We start from the raw sequence: 18,479 nt of genomic DNA, 5'->3' as shown, positions 1-18,479 counted from the left end.
TGATTGAAAATGCTTTTGATAAAATTGTTTTTGAACGAATCTTTAGTAAAAATCTAAGTGGATCATGAGAAAACATTTTAAGTGCTTTATGCTAGAAGCACATATCTAATCTTTTGAAACTTAAAATCAATTTTACAAAAATAATTTTAATCATTTTAAAAGCACTTATAAACAAGTCCTTAGAGTTCAATTTACGTTGCAAGAGAAACTAGGACAAAACCTGTAAGCCTTCCCTTTCTTACTTGGCAAGTCCCATAGAACCAAGATAAGCTTGGCTGCACGTTTATCCAAGAGGATGACCTTTTTTATTTCAAAGTTTGGCCACTCAATTTGTTGTAATTGACTAATTGGCCAAATATAGAAAAATTCCCACCAAACTGGCATGATATGGTGATGCAGTTAGTGTGTGGAAGATAGTGAAGCAACCAGCACCAACCCTGCACAGTCAATATTCTGCTCACCTGAACAAACTTCCCAAAAGGAGTCATGCACTTTGTTCTTTTGGGTTTTCTCCAAACCCCCCATGAGAAGTTATGAGAATTTTATACGCATATCTGAAACACAAGTCACGTGGTGTATCATTTTACGTGTTATAATAAGAATGAACGATATAGCTGATATGTCTAATTTTTGAAGTATATTAATAAAAAAACAAATCCATGAGTTTGATTTGAGTGAAATAGTAATGTCACGTGAGTGTGTTTCAAGTGTGTCGAAAAGTTACTCCAGAATTTATGTTTGCCAACAAGAAAACAGAAGGAAAGCAAAAGTATTCAAACTTTGGCTTCTCCTCTACCCTAACTTGTACAGCAAACAAACAGTTTGGTGCGTTAGCTCATCTCCTCCATTTCATCTACACTACCCCACAAATATCACATTCTCTCTCTCACTTCCACTCTTCCCCCCCCCACAACATGGAGTTGCCTGTGAAAATGCCGGTTTCCGGCAGCCTGAGAACGCCATACAGACTTGAAACCAGAAACTTGTGCTACAAATTATCAACCCGATTCGATGAGATGAAATTCGTGTGTTGCAGGGAGAGCTCGAGGAGAGTTCCGAAATTCATTCTGAAGGATGTGAATTGTGAAGCAAGGCCTGCAGGGATCACTGCAATTGCTGGCCCTAGTGGAGCAGGAAAAACCACACTGCTAGAGATTCTTGCTGGAAAGATATCCCCAAAGAAAGTGTGCGGTGAGGTGCTGGTGAATGGTCAGCCTATGGACACGAAAAGTTTTCGCAGAATGTCGGGCTATGTCACACAGGACGATGCCCTATTTCCGTTACTTACAGTTGAAGAAACCCTCATGTACAGTGCTCTGCTCAGGCTTCCTGGTGGGAGGAAAAATGCTGCAGATAAAGTGAGGAAGCTGATGAAGGAGCTCGGGCTGGTACATGTCGCGGGTTCAAGAGTCGGCTGGGGATCAAACAACGGGATTTCGGGTGGTGAAAGGCGCAGGGTTTCGATTGGAGTCGATTTAGTTCATAATCCAGCTGTGGTTTTGATTGATGAACCAACTTCAGGGTTGGATTCTGCCTCAGCTTTCCATGTAGTCTCATTGCTCAGAACAATGGTTTTCAATCAGGGTAAAACTATTGTCCTGACAATTCACCAACCAGGTTTCCGAATCCTAGAGATGTTCGATCGCGTTGTTCTGCTTTCAAGTGGAACTGTGATCCACAATGGATCATTGTGTCTTCTACAAGAAACGCTCAATTTAGCTGGCCATCGCATCCCCAACCATGTTAACTTGCTCGAATTCGCCATTGATGTTATCGAGAGCTTGGAGGGTGCACAAACTTCAGAAACCTTGCGCAACCAACGTTTCCGGCCTCTAGAACAAAGGTTTGTATGCTCTGGTATCTTAGCAAAGAAGCTTCCAGTCTACCCAAATTCGCGTCCCCGGGAAGTTGTAATACTAGGGCAAAGATTTTGTAGCAACATATTTAGAACAAAGCAATTGTTTGTCACTAGAGTTATACAAGCCTTGGTAGCTGGATTCGTACTCGGAAGCATTTTCTTTAATGTTGGAACGGAAAAAGGGAGCTTTGCCTTGCAAACACAAACTGGATTTTTCGCCTTCAGCCTCACATTCTTGCTGTCTTCCAGCACAGAAGGCCTACCGATTTTCTTACAAGAGCGAAGAATACTAATGAGTGAGACTTCCAAGGGAGCCTATCGAGTTTCCTCCTATGTCATAGCAAACACCCTCATTTTTCTCCCTTTCCTTTTGATGGTTTGTTTTCTGTTCACCGCACCGGTTTACTGGCTAGTCGGATTGAGGAGGGACATTGATGCATTCCTCTACTTCTCTCTGGTGGTCTGGATGGTTCTTCTCATGTCCAATTCTGTTGTGGCCTGCTTCAGTGCTCTTGTGCCCAACTTCATCATGGGGAGTTCCCTGATTTCCGGGCTCATGGGATCTTTCTTTCTCTTTTCGGGATACTTCATTTCAAAGGACAGGCTCCCAAGCTACTGGATATTCATGTACTACTTGAGTCTTTTCAAGTACCCGTTCGATTGCTTTATGATAAATGAGTATGGAGGAGAGCAGGGAAGGAGATGCATTCAACAGATTGGCAACGAAGGATGCAACCTTTTCGGGGACGGATTCTTGAGACAGCAGGGTTTAAAAGAAGCACAGAAATGGAGCAATTTGGGTGTGATGCTGGTATTCATAATTGGTTATAGAGTGCTTTGTTTTCTCATTCTGTGGTGCAGATGCTGCAGAAATAGAAACTAGCTAGCTAGAGATATATATATATATATATATATATATTTACCTATATATCTGCACAAAAGATATACAATCACTTATGCAATTTCTCGTTCAAATTTTTTTAGGATGATCAAACATTCAAACTATTGTATCATCTTCGTACGAAAATGTTCAGCTTTTACGAAATATTAACATCACATCTTATATTGAAGTTTTGGATTTTCGCATGCCTTCAAAACCTACTGGTTCACTTCGAGACTTCGAGTCCAACCGGAAGTTCTACTTTTGATCCCGTTTCAATGTCTATCAGTAATACATTACCCTGTGGGAAGGCTTGTAGCGAATCAGCATAAGTTTGAAGAAGAAAATGTCTTCATCGTCGCGTCTAATTAAATCTTTTAACTTAGCAGCAGAAAAGTGATGCATAAACAGATGCTCATGAGACGAAGAAGAGTTTCGCGGGTATGTTTTCCGCCACATGCCAGGGCAATGTGGGAGAATAGTCCAGTTAAAAGACGACATGTTTAAATTTGACTGACTAATTTTTACTTCTTGAATGCATTTCTATCCATATCTACTACAATTCGAAGGAAACTGTCTGAAGACGAGAACGGAGCACTGCCGCACAATACTTGGACTCGAAGTAAAGCATGGAAGAATTGTATGTAGTCAAGCCTTCTTTACAGACCCGAAAAAAATGAAAGTTCGATTGACAAGAAACATTTACACCTGAAAAATGATTTGGCTAGTTCTTAGGAAGACATTCGTATCCACGTAAAAATATATATTACTCCTTGTTTCCGTATATAACCTAGAAGAATTAAATTGCCTACAGCCTGACCAAACCAGAGAAAATTTCGAAAAAATGGATGGATCCTGACTGCCCTAATTGCTTCGGTCATATATAGAATTGAAGGTCATAGTAGCAAATGAAGTGGCGGCAGCTTCTGATGAAGATGATGAATTGATAAACTTCCCTGAGGTGGATATCGTGTGAGATGGACCTCTTTTGTTGGCCTTATCTCTCCCACCTTCTGTATGCTCCATAAATTCAGAAAACAGCCCTGGTTTGGATATCTTCCCCTCATTCACATCTAATGCACCTGTCAGCATTTGAACAACGGTAGACATGGATGGTCGGAGCTTAGGCATGTCTTGAGTGCAGAGAAGGCCAACCTTTAGGAATCTGCAAGCCTCCTCAACGTCGAAATTTCCATTCAAAGATGCGTCTACTAATTCCACCAGCTGCCCCTTCTCATGGTGTTCCCATGCCTGCAACAGGAACTTGGATGTGATAAGTCTGCTCAAGATTCTAGTAGTAATTGTGAACTTGTTAATCACTACACATGTTCTGACAAGAGATGATGAGGTACCAAGTTACTTTTAAGAGATTGTGGATCAAAGACCAACCAAGGAAATGAAAATAAAGAGACTAATCGTAAAATACGTGATGGGTTTTCTCTAAACTAGGCACCTAAAGAAGCTCGATGGAGTCATCAAGAGACTCTGGCACAGTCATGAACACAAAACACGTCCCATGAGTTTTAACATATTCTGTTAGTCTGAAAACCATGTTCTAGTACTAATATTGATACCCTCACAAATTCAAGGAATTTTCCATGTGCAGTAGTGTAATCAATCGCACCATTGCTGCAGGCCAAGAAATTGGCAAGCTTTTCTTTCAAGGCTAGTGAACGTTAACTACAGATTAAATGCCTAGAGGCTTTCGTATACTATTCTTTTTTCGAGGATTATTACCCACGTGTAAAAGCTATATACCAGTCAAAAGGCTTCAATTTAGTCATAAATACAATATCATGGAAATGTCCATACCCGTGCAAGAAGATATTGATCTTTGGGTGATAACTGTCTGTTAGTGTTAGACCTCCCACAAACAATTTCCAACAGTAAAACACCAAAACTGTAGATGTCTGCTTTTCTTGTCACTTGACCTCGTATGGCATACTCAGGCGCCAAGTAACCTCTGCAGGAATCAAACAGGGAACCAAACGTGTCAATATGATCACAAGTAACTTGATAAATGTGAAATAAAATAAAAAGTACAGAGAGAGAGAGAGAGAGAGAGAGAGAGAGAGAGAGAACAGGGAACAAAACATGTCAATATAATCACAAGTATTTTGATAAATGTGAAAAAATATAAAGTAGAGCGAGAAGTTTGGTGGAAACTTATGGGCAGGACTTCAATTTGTTACATTCTCGGATAAACTGATAGAAAGAGAATAGCACTGGAAATGGCAAACTTACGTTGTTCCAGCAACACGAGTGCTAACATGAGTCAAGTTGGGGGCGATAAACTTTGCAAGACCAAAATCTGAAATTTTTGGTGAGAGGTCTTTATCAAGGAGAATATTGCTTGCTTTAATGTCTCTGTGAATAATATGAGGGCTAACCTCCTCGTGGAGATAAGCGAGCCCCCTTGCAACACCAATGCAAATTTTACACCTTGTAAGCCAAGTAAATTGGATACTGCTGTAGCCTCTACCTATAAAGTACAGAAGGATGAAGTCCTTACCCATACAAATCATTCATTCAAATAAGGAACGAGGAACAAGTAACATTGCTTACCAAGAAGTGTTTGTGCTAGGCTATTATTCTCAAGATAGCCATAAACCAATATTCTGTGATCTCCTTCTGCACAGCAACCATATAGCTTAACTAAGTTATCATGTTCAACGGTCGCAATCACCTCGATTTCTGTTAAAAATTCCCGCAATCCTTGACGAGACTCTGCTGACAATACTTTTATAGCCACCAAAGTCCCATCCTTGAGTGTGCCCTGATCAAACACATTTTGCAATAATTTCTTAGCCTATAGAGGTAAAAGTCAACGAAAAAGTCTTTAGCTCAATTAAGTGCTCAAGACCGAGTATTCCTCAATACTCATAAGCAAAATAACTTTAGGCGCAATTACCTTGTACACAGAGCCAAAGCCTCCCTGACCAATTTTATTTTCTTCACTGAAGTTCTCAGTGGCAATTTGCAGTTCCCTATAACCGTACTGCTTCACATTCAAAACGCCTGAAACCACTGTACCCATTGGAATCTATTAGAAGCGTTTAGGTAGCTGAAGATAGAATGGTAAACCCCCCAAATTCAAGTTAAAGCTAAAACTTACTAACAGCGTTTAGTTCAAAAGAAGATTTCATCCAAAAAAATATTGAGTGCGTAATAAAAAGCAAAATCAAGTAAAACATAACTAGTTGATTTAGCATGACCATTTGACTCAGTGAAAAGGCCGGGTTGTCCAGATTCTGAAAAGAAGCCTGGTCATCCATAAAAAGAATAATTGAAAGGGAACAATTATCTGAATGGAGGGAACTTCGTAATTTCGGCTTTGAGTAGTCGCAGACTTCAACGGATTCATAAATCAGTAACGCTAATAAAATGAAAGCGCTTAACATAGAAAATGCTCCTCCCATTTGGAAGATCCATGTATGACCTAGAAAAGTCCTCCATCCATTTCACAATTGCACTGAGCAGCTAATTTGACAGATGGCATTGTGCCTAAGTAACTAATATTGACACTGTAAGTATGTGCATAATCTCTATAAAAGGAATGACAGGATAAACACGTCCACAGTGTACCTTCGTCGATTTCAACAGGCCGGTTAACACGGGAAGCTTCCTTCTTTCTAAACAAGAAAGTGAAACAAGACATCACCAGCTTTTTATGTTGGCCAATATCACCAATCAATCAAAATCCTTGCCCTGTCAAAGTACAAAGGTAAAAATAAACTTTTTGTGATGTAACTACAACTGCATGATCTGTTGGATTTAGGAGGAAGACAGATGAGTACTCAGGAATGCATTAGTCATTATTCGCTTAGACAAGATGAGACTCTCAGAAAAACTAAAGCTTATGAACTCGAATTGCAAATCAACGTGGCCTCTTTAATCTACACGTACTATCTAGCAACTGGAAAAGATGAATACCCGCAGCATTGTAAATCGTTGCCTAAATTTTGATTAAAGATGCTTGTATATGCAATAGCACGTGTTTACTGAAACTGCTTCTTCTAGAAATCTCTGTAATTTCAGTAGCAAAGTTTTGACTTGAAATTTGAGTTGCTGCTTATAGTTTGTTACAACCTATATAACGGAAGAATCAAAAGGGAATTTTCGAAAAAGGAAATCTCTTAAAAACATAAACGGTAAGAGGAAGTTTGCACATCCTCGGTACCCCATGATAAGTTTTAACCATAGCCTAAACCTGTTTTCTTTTGAACATTGAGGGCTCCTTACTTAAGGTATCAAAAGACAACAAAAAAAATCCTACGCATCTGAACTGCCAAACGTTAAGGGGAAACACTAGAGAGATACCCCAACACAGTAAGGTCTGGGAATGCACCCAGTAACGCCGTAGACTCTTACGCCCTATAAGATCAATCAGAAGTTCAGTTCTCTAGTAGAGTCCCTCAGTCAATCTACTATCAACACTTAGGCCAACTACCAAAGTAATGCAAGGAAAATATACGGTTTTCATATCTGCCTCCATAACGACCAAACGCAGAATTAACACGAAACTTCCAGCATCCCACAACATTTTAAGCCGAAAAACTGAATTCGTTAGGGCTGGTTTGGTATTGCTGTGCTTTAAAAAAAAGCTGCTTCTGCTGTGCTGTGAAATAAAGCAGAGTGTTTGGTAAACTTTTTTGTAAAAGTGCTTTTGAAAAAAAAAAGCAGTATTATAGTGTTTGGTAAACTTTCAAGTAAAACAGTTGTGAAAAAAAGACGGTTTTTCAAAGCTGGGTTTTGCAGCTTCTTGTTTTTGGCTTTTTTTCACCCAAAACTGTGAAAAAAAACTGAAGCTGAATGTTTACCAAACACAAAAACAGCTCCCAGCTTTTTTTGATACCAGCTTTCTCCAAACCAGGCCTTAATCAAATACTACAATTCAGCACAGGGCAGCTTAGCAACTAGTAGAGAGTAGAATTAGAAACATGGTTTCATCTTTCAGGATTGGAAAGGAAGTTTTTGGCAGGCAATCAAATGTGATTTTGTAGTCAACTATCCTTCTAATTCTCAATGCATTCAATTATAATACAAACAAAACAAAGACATCTATTGTTTCGACCAACTTTCAAATAAAAAAGTCAATCGAAGAGCCACCAAAATTGAAATTGCAGATGAAGAAGAAGAAAAAGAAGAGAAGAATTTGCTTCAACATTAATTACCTTATGAATTTTCAATCCAATTGCACTTGGGGTTTGCTTATATTTCAACCTTGAAGTATCCATCTGCAGAACAGAAACTAAAACCAGCATAATTTAAGTTTTTGGATTGATCAAAATATGATCTTTCCATATTTTTTTTAGAAGCATAGCAACTGTAAAGAGAAACCCACCATTCTTTTGGGTTTAAGAACCCAGCTGAGGCCACAAACAGATCCAAAAGTCTCTCTCTCTTCTTCTTCTTTCCAATGGGTAAGTCAAAAGGTTAAAAAGTCTTGGCTTTTTTCACATTTTCTCAGCTACCAAACAGAAAAGTACACGTAAAACCCAGATAAAGTATAAGGTTTTCATAAAGAACCTCGATTGCGGTGACTGCAACAGAAATAGAGAGAGAGAGAGAGAGAGAGAGATGAAACAAATAAAAGCAAAACTGGGTTTCGTGATGTTTATATCTTTGGAACTTCCGAGAAATGAAAAATATCGTCTATGGAATTTTGGAATTGACTATTCTTTCCTTTCTGCTGGCATTGACTTCCAGTCTTGCAAGCTGTGCAAGCCTGCACGGTTTGGAACAATTGAGATTCGTATGGAGTACGGGATTGGAGATTCGTACCATTTATTTTAAAACTAGCGGTTCTGATTTTAAATTAAGAATCTCTCCCTTCTCTCTCCAACTTAAATTTCTAGATTTTTGAACTCTGAACACAAAAATATCGATTTGGTTTGGAAATTGTGTAGGGTTATGGAAATTCTTTGTCTTAATTTTGGGTTTATTTTGTAAACCATGCTTAGCTTATTTTCTGCTCTGAAATAATATCATTTGTTCAAAATAAGGCTTAAAATAGTTTCCAACTTTTTAAATATAATAACCAAGTTGTATTTAAAAAATAAAATCTTGTTTGACTCTTCAACGCATTATTTTCCTAATTAGACTATTTTATTCAACAATATTGAATTTAAGTCGTACAAATACAATGACTAACATAATTAAATATTAATATTTGTCATCCGTAACATTTAAATTTAAAATCTTTAACGTACAAAACAAATGTAGATGAATACAAGTAAAGTTGTAAACTGTAATTCCAATAATGTGACATCCCACATCGTTCAGTGGAGTGATCCTTATATGTTTATTCCTATTTCTACCTAGCACGAGGCCTTTTGGGAGCTCACTGGCTTCGGGTTCTATCGGAACTCCGAAGTTAAGCGAGTAGCGCGCGAGAGCAATCCCATGATGGGTGACTCACTGGGAAGTTCTCGTGTAAGTTCCCAGAAACAAAACCGTGAGGGTGTGCTGGGGGTCCAAAGCGGCCAATATCATGCTACGATGAAGTCGAGTCCGGAAAGTGGTCCCGTCCAGGTCAAGATGTGACAAATAATCTATTTACTATTGTTAGGAAAAAAGATCCTTACCAATGCGGGTATCTAAATCATTATTTTTATCATCATTTGAAAATTATTTCTAAATTTTTATTTGATTTGTAAACCATTTAAAGATTCATGTAAGTCAAATAAGTCGATAAAATTGATATCCTTAAGAAAAAGGCAATGGTGATAAAAGTCAGAAGAAAATTTGACAAAAACCCATGTAAGTGCTTTGACGAATGGTAAACTGAGAAGACACCAAAAAAACAATTGGAAATCAAGCTCAGGACCAGTGATTCCGCTCCTTTAGTCCCATCAAAAGCGATGGAATCCGGTTTGCTGCTCTGGTTTCTTTGTGTTGCACGGCAGAACTGGGCGAAGGATTATAATTTTTTATTTTAAATTCAAACCAAAACGTCGTCGTTTTAATCCTAATAAAAAAAATTTTAAATTCCTAAGTGGGACAACAACGTTTGGCTTTATTGAGTCGAAAAATAAATAAATAAATAAATAATTATAATAAGTGGAACCACTGATCACCCATTACTTGTTCACACTCGCACACCCTGTCCCTTTCCCATTTCAAAACTAATAGAGCAGTAAAATGTGCCCCCAAGTATAATTCACAATTAAAGAACTTGTATTAATGGTCATTCAATTTTAATTCAACATTCTTCAATTTTATTTTCATGACTATTAATTCTTCTACTTGTTAAAATATATAGCTATAATCATTTTCGTTAACACCGTCAATAATTCTGTTAAATTCAGTCAACACGCGAGACTGATTGTAAAGGCAAATAATGAAACATATTATTTTCCAAGGGTTGAAATCGATTGATCGCAAAACTCATCCCCAATTGAAACTTCCTCCATGCACAATCTCATATTCCTCAAATTCCCACCATGTTGACCAATCCTATCGGAGCAAATTGGATCAGTTTCTTCTGGAGAAAAAGTGAGAGCTCAAAACCAAAAGGCTCAAGTGAAATCTCCATCTTCTCCGATGGCTTCTGGAGCTTCATCTTGCGGAACATGTGTACAGGAAATGTGCTCACTCCATTTAATGAAATTGGGTTCTTCCCTTTATTTAATAGAAAAACTAATAAAAATGGTTTAAAATTTTTGAGTTTTAATGATAAGGATAAAATAAAGCGTAAAGTAAATAATACCATAATTAACTTTTTAATGTAAAAATATGATTTTTCGTTAAAGTAAATAATATCTGAATTTTTCGTTAAAGTTTTCTTATTTAATTCCATGTCTTTTGGATAAAGTAGGTCACAGGCATTGAGTAGTCGGGGAGATTTTGTTGCGCCTGGTTTTGGAGCAGTCGATCGACTTCAACCATCCGAAGATAATATGTTTCTTTATTGCCCTTACAGTTAGTCTCATGTGCAGCATACATGATGAATTTAACGGAACTATTAACAGTGTTAACGAAAATGATTATAGTTATACGTTTTGATAAATTGAGGGACCAATGGTCATAAAAATAAAATTGAAGGACTATTGTTCCAATTAAGTTAAATTTGTTTTCTCTTTACAATTATACCCCCTGATTTTGACTTTTTAAATATATAGGCAATATAAGTAATTTTGTACATATGAATATAAATTTTAGTCTGCAGCTGCCTAGTTTATATTAGGGTTAAGATTAATATTTAGCACATAATTCTATCTCTTACTTAAATGTGGATATTGGATAAATTGTGATTGTTCATTTAGATCTTTGTTCAAATGAGTAATAAAATGAAGAATGTATGTCTTTGGAGTTTACCTTCAAAAAATAGGTTTAACTACAATTTACGCTCCTCAAATCTGGAGTGATTTTTAAAATGGGTCACGAAGTTTTAAATATCTCATAAGGCATTAAAAGATATATTTTAAGTGCAGTAATTTTAGTCTTCAACCTAACTAACTGTTCGATAATTTATTAAATTGATGACAATGTGAGCTTGAGACCCTTATATGTGCCAACTTGTAAGCTACATATGCACCGAATTGACAAAAAAAATCTTTAATTTAATGGATTATTAAACTTTTTAAAAATTCGATTACTACGAGGATTTAATCGAAACCGAAGGGTGATTGGCATCGAAGATTTGTTTTTTTTTTTTTGAACCAGTCAACGACCAACAACGACCTTTTGCCCCTTCAAATTTTGCCATTTCCTCGTGACTCCGCAACTGCGACCAATGGTAGCCTACCGTGAGCAACATCATGACGTCCTTTTCTACATTTATCAAAATTATTTGGGTAATATTCTTTGACTAGATAATTTAGACATTTGATAGTTAAACTATTTGAGTAATTAAATGTGTAAGAAGTATGATTGAAGATATCTTAACAAAACATGTCAAATTTGTAAATCACATTATATTTTATATTAAGGGCGGATTCGTGTTTTATCACACAATTTTTTTACACATATTTTTGTGGAGCTAGCATTTTAACAACCGGAACCGTTTATCTTTTAATATCATTCATAAATCTTTCTTGAGAAAAGTTAGACAAGCCTAAAATCATTAAGACATTCATTTTTAGTTAAGAAAATAGACGAACACAGTTCTACGAAGAACTAAACTTTTAATCTAAGCAATCATATAGTCTCAAGTTTGGGTGATTTTTTAGAACATGATCTTCGAAAGAAGACGTTAAAGATAGACGGTTTGGATCAGATAAATACATTAAAGTATTACAGATCCCATGATGCATACTTGTCAAGTTGTCAAACACATCAGGTACTTATTTAGTATGGGTTTATTTATTTGTTTCGTTATCCTTTGTTGGGAAGATGACAGTTAACGGAAACTTTGATAATTCAACCCCATCACGTCAAACATAAATGTTTGCGGATCGTTTAATCCTGTCCTTAGGACGTTAGAAATGAGCATTTGTAATTTAGTTTCCACAATTTCCACACAAAAAATTCAGTTCTCTAGAGTGTTCAAGCATGTGCTTTGAAACAAAGAGGCGATCTAATAATCATGTCGTTTTCGGTTTTCAATTCTGTATAAATGATAGAGAAAAATAAGAAGAGAAATGTGCAACGTAGAAATGTAGAAGAGTGAAGGTGTACGAAAAAGAACATAAAAACAAAATGATTATCAAACGCAAAAAGGTAGGGTCCATGAGCTTGTCAACCTAAAGCAACGAGATACCACAAAATTATACATGAAACTCTCTTTTGGTTGTAACACAAACTCTTCAGCACACGGTGAAACTCAAAAACCTAGCCAAAGAACTATAATATTTCAGTCCTCTACACATTTATTTATATACGAACTCAGTTAAGCACGAAGGATTCATACTCAAATACGAAGCCAGCTTTCTGCTTTTGGTAGTCGTGGACCGAATATATGGGCGCGCATATTATACACGAACATAAGCTCTAAGGATGAACAAAAAGCATCACTTTTGCAAGCTCTATTGCTTTCTCGCGACCGAGAAACTTCTCAACAATTCCAAGAGCAAACTCCATTGAAGTTCCTGGTCCTCTGCTGGTGATGAGGTTGCCATCAACCACTACCCTGTTCTCGATTTCACTTTTATCCGACAGCTTGTCGCACATTGCGGGGAATGCTGTGGCCTTTTTACCCTGGATCAAAGTCAAACAAAGTTCATAAATGGATAATTAAAAAAAAAAATTAACAATAGCCAACGCTAAAGGGGCAGCACATATAGAAACTTAATTATGTATGCCGAGATGGACAAATATCCAATTTGAATGGACATAAGTTCTTTTGATGAGTTTGCAACAATGCAATAAGCAGATCGTTTCGGTGAATTGATCATGAATAGATCGAGTTAGTACACCATTAATTATACGAGGTGCAGTCAGAATTTTCAGGTTGTTCAACGTTAATGGTGGTACCAGAGTTAGTTGAGTGGCCATTTTTAAGCAAAAAAAGGAAGTTCTCTAAACACCGTATAAAGGATACCTTGAGTAGGCCATGGGGTTCCAAAACTAGAGCTGGGGAGGCACATATTGCTCCATAAGGTCTCTGGGATTCCCTCTGCTTTTTTAACAAATTCACGAGCTTTTCCGATTTTGCAAATGCTTGGGCACCACCAAGTCCACCCTGAAAAAAACATAAGAATGTTGTTGGACTAATGAATAGGTAGAGTAGTGGTTAAACAGTAGCAAGCTAGAACCCGACTTACAGGTAAGACAATTAGGTCATATGAAAGTTTGGCAGCTTCATCAAGGGACATATCCGCCTCCAGTTTAACTTTGCGGGAAGCAAGAATTTCTAGTTTATCCTCTACAGAGGCCACCACAACATCCGCTTTGGCTCGTCGTAGAATATCGACAATCATAACAGCTTCCATTTCCTCTGTGCCATTCGCAATAGGTACAAGAATCTAAAGGATAACAAAGACAAAAGAGGTTAAAATACACATTATATAGCACCTTAAACCAAGTAAAAAAAATCTTACTCTGATATCACAACCTTTAGTTGCTAATTTGCGTAACACTTACGGAAACTCGAAAGAATCCTAGAGATATTTCCATATGTAAGTCACTATCAAGTATAGCACTCTAATATGGCTTCTCTTTTTCAGGTTGCTTACAACAAGATTTGAACTTGGATTTTACCCTTTCCTACCTCATCTGAAATGCAACTTGAGATAAAAGCCTAAAATTATTCAAAAGCAGTTCAAAGCAAGCAGACAAAGAAATCCACACACAATGTTGTTCTCAAATTTCATGCATCTTTGACGAGTGAACCAACAAAAGAACAACAAATTAAAGTAACAGCATCCGACACACAATAAAAGATATACTGTACAATAAAAAAATTTACCTTTGGGGTATCATGGGGAGTCCACTCAACTGGGTTTAACTCAGTTATGATATATTCATCACCATGGTTGGAACGCATCACCTGCGTACAAAATGCAGTTGCATACCCATCAGAAACAAAACAACATTCTAAACTGCAGAAGCTTAGCCTCCAGCCACTTGGGCTTTGAATAAAGGGTAGCGGCCTAGCAGTTGAAGCCAGATCACTACAGATCATATTTGTTTTCATTTAACCAAACAATGAATGGCTTCAAAATCACTTGACAAGAATTAGCAGAATGACACCGCAAGGCAGGAATTACCACCTCCACCCAATCAATTACGCGGTGGGCCTTTAATAAAATAAAAGTTGTGTACAGGCAGATCGAGCATACATGTTAAAGAATCAAGCTTAATTTATAATTAAGTAACCTAAGCCAAAGCCCAACACAAAGGCTTTCTGAACTAAGAAGCTAAGCTGAAAAGGGTCCATACTAGACAGGCACTTCAACCCCACTAGTATAACTATATAGTCACCTCTTCAGCTCAATACTAACCATATCATGTGTCTGAAGTCTCTATCCTAAGTTTTCTTATATATGAACCGTGTGCAGATAGTTCTATTTTTCTTTTTGTCAAATATGTTTACAAAATATAAGTTTCATCCTCTAGAATCTTTCTCCATTTAATCAAAGCTATCAGTTTATCCAATTTTTCACAAACTGCTTGCTTATGGTAAATTCCAATGAATTTGTCGTTCTCAGTCTTTCCCTTATTCATCTCCATTGTACTAACTCCACATCTTCTATGCATTCATTTTTTCCCCCTTAGATTGGGGGAGGGGATTGGAGAATAATACAACCAATCAATAAGTAGTACATTGAGAAAGCATATACCAGTGGCCCAGAAACTTCATCAGCTTTTTCTCTCCCATATAATTGCTCGACCAGTGCAACAGCAAACTCCATGGTAGTACCAGGTCCACGACTTGTCACAACTTTGTCATCCAGCTGCACTCTTGACTCAACAGCGGTTGCACCAGATGCTAATTGCTCCATAAAAGATGGATAACAAGTTGCCTGTTAAAAGACAATAGAGCCCACAAGTCCAGATTTAGTCATTTCAAAAAATAAAATAAAAAACACTAATGACAATTTTAATATGTATAATAAGTAATGAAATATTGGAGGTGCTCAAAGATTGTACCTTCAGTTCCTTCAGCACACCCCATGACGCAAGTGCCACTGCAGGTGAAGCACATATAGCAGAGTAGAGCTTCCCATTTGCGGCCTGCTTCTTCACCAAACTTTCCAGGACCTCACTATTCTTAAGATTAGTAGCACCTGGCATGCCTCCCTACAGCATAAAAACAGATATAATCAACTTCCACCGGACCTAAAAAGTAGCACAATGCATTGAGAAAACAATGAAGTAGGACCGAAGAAGCTGGTAGGAGAATGACAGAAGCAATAACAGATAAAAATCCATAGTCCACCCACCCTAACATATTATGGATTATATCAACAGTTCGGGCGCATTTGGACATTGCTTGGAAACTAAAATCGTGCAATTAAGTAACATATATAATGTTATGCATAACCCCATCTTAACTTGGACATGAGCAACCAAAACTCTACACTAAAAAAAGCTAAAGACGGCTGCTTAACCAGGTCCGTGTCCGTCACAAGGTATCCGGAAACAAACATTCAATTTACCGGGCATCACAAAGGCTAAAAAATTAAGGGCTTTTCACATGTAATCCCTTGATAACATTACACTTTAGAGAAAAACACTTAAAATTCAATAATTAGAAGAAAAGCTAACTTCCTTTGTAATGACTAATGAGAGAAGGGCACCAAGGAATTTAACAACTAATAATCAATTAGTACATGGAGAGTGAGCGGACAGGTTAGGGCCTTTTTGTATTAAACTTATAGTTTTTGGGATTTTTTTTTTCAAATTTATTAAAAATTTAAGTAGTTCCACAATATTCTTTTGTTTTCTTGTTGGTGGGGAAGTAATAACAATATTAGCACAAGTTCCCCATTTACATTTCCATTTTGATCAGCTCTTTCAAAAGGAAACAAAAGCAGCCACATTTCAAAGTCTTCATATACAAACAGTAATATACGTACATACATCCATACACACATATATACATATATATATATATATATATATATATATATGCATACAACAAGAGGGAGAGAGAGAGAGTGCATGTACAGGTAGAGTAATGAGATCGAAGACGCTTTGGCTACAGTTCGAAATCAAAGCATCAGCGATGATCTTAACGCCGTGGCAAGCATCCACACGGAGCTGCTTCTCCACAGAAGCCACAGTAACATCGGCTCCAGCCCGCCGCAGAACATCGACGGTGATCACCGCCTCCATCGGCTCCGTGCCATTGGCAATCGGAACCAAAACCTGCTCCCATTTTTCACAGTCAAAATCTCACCCATAAAAAAATCACCGAAATCATAAAGAGAGAGAGAGGGGTAGCTGATCAGTGAGGTGATTAATGGCTGATTAGTGGCGGTGATTACCTTCTTAGCAGGAGAATCGGAAGCCATGGCTGCAGAGACGGAGAAGGAGAAGAAGCGCTTTCTGAGAAGAGGGATGGCAGGTCTGAGCTTGGAGGGCAAGAGAAATGAGGGAGGAGGGGTTACGTGGCACACGAGTGCCATCTGGCCTTCCCGAGGGTTCTGCGTTGTTTCTAGAAGATTGGCTTCGGGGGATTTGTGTGTGCAGATATTGGATATGGAGGAATTCCAAGTCTTTTTGCCTTGTCGGCTTTTCTTTGGGCCGACTGTAGAAGTCCGATCTTATCTCTTATGAGTGTTTATCTCCCAATTTGTAATTTTATCTTCATGATCCCAAAAAGCCCAATTAAAGAAAAAAAAAAAAAACATGAAAACACCCGTTCGCTGTATGAGCATGAGAAATACGAGAGTCGAACTCTTGTTATGAAATTACAAGACATTATTAGCGAGTCATGGGGTTTGGACACGTGTCAACAAAAAAAAAAATAAGAATACAGGAACTAACTAAAATTTGAGTGTATTTTTACTCACCACCCTTAAATGATGATAATGCTTATCACTCTATTTATTATCATCTGATGAGTTTAAATTTTGAGTTTTCTGTTTGTCTATTACACATATCTTGAAATTAAACTCATCCAACTGTAACAAATAAAGTAGTGAGCATCACCATCGCTTGAGGGTGGTGATAGAAAATATTTCCCTAAAAGTGGGATTAGGATAATTTTTGTCATTAAATGGGTTGACAAAATAATATAATGACATTGATTTTTGGTAGCATTTATTTTAATTTTTTTATTTTAAAATTTCAATTATTACGATAATTAAAACACTAAATACACTAAGCTAGCCCATGCAAAACCCAATATTGGGTTTGTTCCACGGTTTTTATTAAAATCACTTTAGACTAACCGGAAGTAGGAAGTTATAAAAGAGCATGTGAGGAGTCATAAACTCACATTAGCAAGGTTATTGTCTTTTTCCAAATCTGGATATCTAGTAAGATATACTAAGACATAATAGGATTCTCTTCGAATCGCTTCAATTTGAATTCTCCACATCCCTTTCATTCTATCTTTCAACCAAAAATCAAAAGGTCAAGATTTAATTTTCTTTTCCATTGTTCATCTTGCCTCTTCATCTTCTTCCTCTTCTCACTCTCCTCTTACTCTCTTCTCCATCTCTCTTACTCTCCTCTCTCTATTTTCTCCATCTCTCCCTTGGACTCCCTTCTCTTTCTATCTTCTCCATCTCGCTCTCTCTCTTCAGCTTAGAAGGAGTTGGAGGATCTGTTTGGAACGCATCCGGAGGGATCCCAGTCCCACAAAGACAATGTTTTCTCCTTAAGCAAATAGATTAGGAAAGTTTGAAGCACTACAACCGTCCTTTACATCGGTAAAAAGATACTCTTTGAATGCTGAAAGTTTTGGTGGTCCCTAATTACTCACATCAAACTTACCTAATTATGTAATTTACAAATGATTGCCCATATCATAAATTTACCGTTGCATTTAAAAGAGAACTCATCATAACGGTCCTTCTCAATACAAATAAAAGTAGCACTGAACCCAAACGAGCAGCCGGAAGCTATAAATGCCAACAAATAACAAGATGTACCGTCCAAACACTCATCCGAGCAGATCGAGCACGCAAACACAATCTTTAAATGTCAAAAACCACAGCATCACGAGGGTCTAAAATACCGGCGCCACCGAAAGTACAAATCTTTTTTTATCACCAAAAATGCTGATAAAAGCAATCCGATTAATCGGGGTGACAAAATATTATAAACCCCAATATTGGGGGTTTATGGGTTCAAGAAATGCAAAGAGACAAAGCATAGTGGCCGAGAGAGAGAGAAGAGAGGAGA

At 37.4% G+C, this 18,479-nt stretch overlaps 3 protein-coding genes across 4 annotated transcripts; 1 reads left to right on the top strand and 2 right to left on the bottom strand.

The window, feature by feature from the left end:
• Window positions 1-914: 914 nt before the first annotated feature.
• On the top strand, window positions 915-2,741 carry LOC137743934 (ABC transporter G family member 10-like). The gene has a single exon (XM_068483864.1). It carries the CDS (start codon window positions 915-917, stop codon window positions 2,739-2,741), a length of 1,827 nt encoding a protein of 608 aa, XP_068339965.1.
• Window positions 2,742-3,234: 493 nt separating this feature from the next.
• On the bottom strand, window positions 3,235-8,455 carry LOC137742425 (cold-responsive protein kinase 1-like). 2 transcript variants are annotated; one of them, XM_068482287.1, is made up of 8 exons: window positions 8,083-8,455; window positions 7,913-7,989; window positions 6,324-6,446; window positions 5,650-5,765; window positions 5,304-5,514; window positions 4,983-5,220; window positions 4,551-4,701; window positions 3,235-3,989 (listed from the first exon to the last, which is right to left on the bottom strand). In XM_068482287.1, exons 3-8 carry the CDS (start codon window positions 6,394-6,396, stop codon window positions 3,603-3,605), a joined length of 1,176 nt encoding a protein of 391 aa, XP_068338388.1. In that variant the 5' UTR covers window positions 6,397-6,446; window positions 7,913-7,989; window positions 8,083-8,455; the 3' UTR covers window positions 3,235-3,602. The 2 variants fall into 2 exon arrangements, with proteins under 2 accessions (XP_068338388.1, XP_068338389.1); XM_068482288.1 differs by having other exon boundaries at window positions 7,913-7,975.
• Window positions 8,456-12,365: 3,910 nt separating this feature from the next.
• LOC137742219 (protein DJ-1 homolog B) lies at window positions 12,366-16,810 on the bottom strand. The gene is made up of 8 exons (XM_068482016.1): window positions 16,613-16,810; window positions 16,293-16,493; window positions 15,273-15,422; window positions 14,963-15,145; window positions 14,089-14,169; window positions 13,445-13,645; window positions 13,222-13,362; window positions 12,366-12,878 (listed from the first exon to the last, which is right to left on the bottom strand). Exons 1-8 carry the CDS (start codon window positions 16,751-16,753, stop codon window positions 12,672-12,674), a joined length of 1,305 nt encoding a protein of 434 aa, XP_068338117.1. The 5' UTR covers window positions 16,754-16,810; the 3' UTR covers window positions 12,366-12,671.
• Between the last annotated feature and the right edge of the window lie 1,669 nt (window positions 16,811-18,479).

This window comes from Pyrus communis, chromosome 8 (genome assembly GCF_963583255.1).
Source record: "Pyrus communis chromosome 8, drPyrComm1.1, whole genome shotgun sequence".
NCBI classification, from domain to species: domain Eukaryota; kingdom Viridiplantae; phylum Streptophyta; class Magnoliopsida; order Rosales; family Rosaceae; genus Pyrus; species Pyrus communis.
Note: the sequence above shows the minus strand (reverse complement) of the source record. Positions and strands in the feature narration are given on the sequence as shown.

Coding starts and splice junctions, on each gene's coding strand:
- LOC137743934 (XM_068483864.1), top strand. CDS start 915: ATGGAGTTGCCTGTGAAAATGCCGGTTTCCGGCAGCCTGAGAACGCCA.
- LOC137742425 (XM_068482287.1), bottom strand. CDS start 6,396: ATGTCTTGTTTCACTTTCTTGTTTAGAAAGAAGGAAGCTTCCCGTGTT. Junction 5,766..6,323: donor GCCTGTTGAAATCGACGAAG/GTACACTGTGGA, acceptor CAATGGGTACAG/TGGTTTCAGGCGTTTTGAAT. Junction 5,515..5,649: donor GCTTTGGCTCTGTGTACAAG/GTAATTGCGCCT, acceptor GTGTTTGATCAG/GGCACACTCAAGGATGGGAC.
- LOC137742219 (XM_068482016.1), bottom strand. CDS start 16,753: ATGGCACTCGTGTGCCACGTAACCCCTCCTCCCTCATTTCTCTTGCCC. Junction 15,423..16,292: donor TCGATCTCATTACTCTACCT/GTACATGCACTC, acceptor TTTATGCTGTAG/GGAGGCATGCCAGGTGCTAC. Junction 12,879..13,221: donor AACCCCATGGCCTACTCAAG/GTATCCTTTATA, acceptor ACTTTGATCCAG/GGTAAAAAGGCCACAGCATT.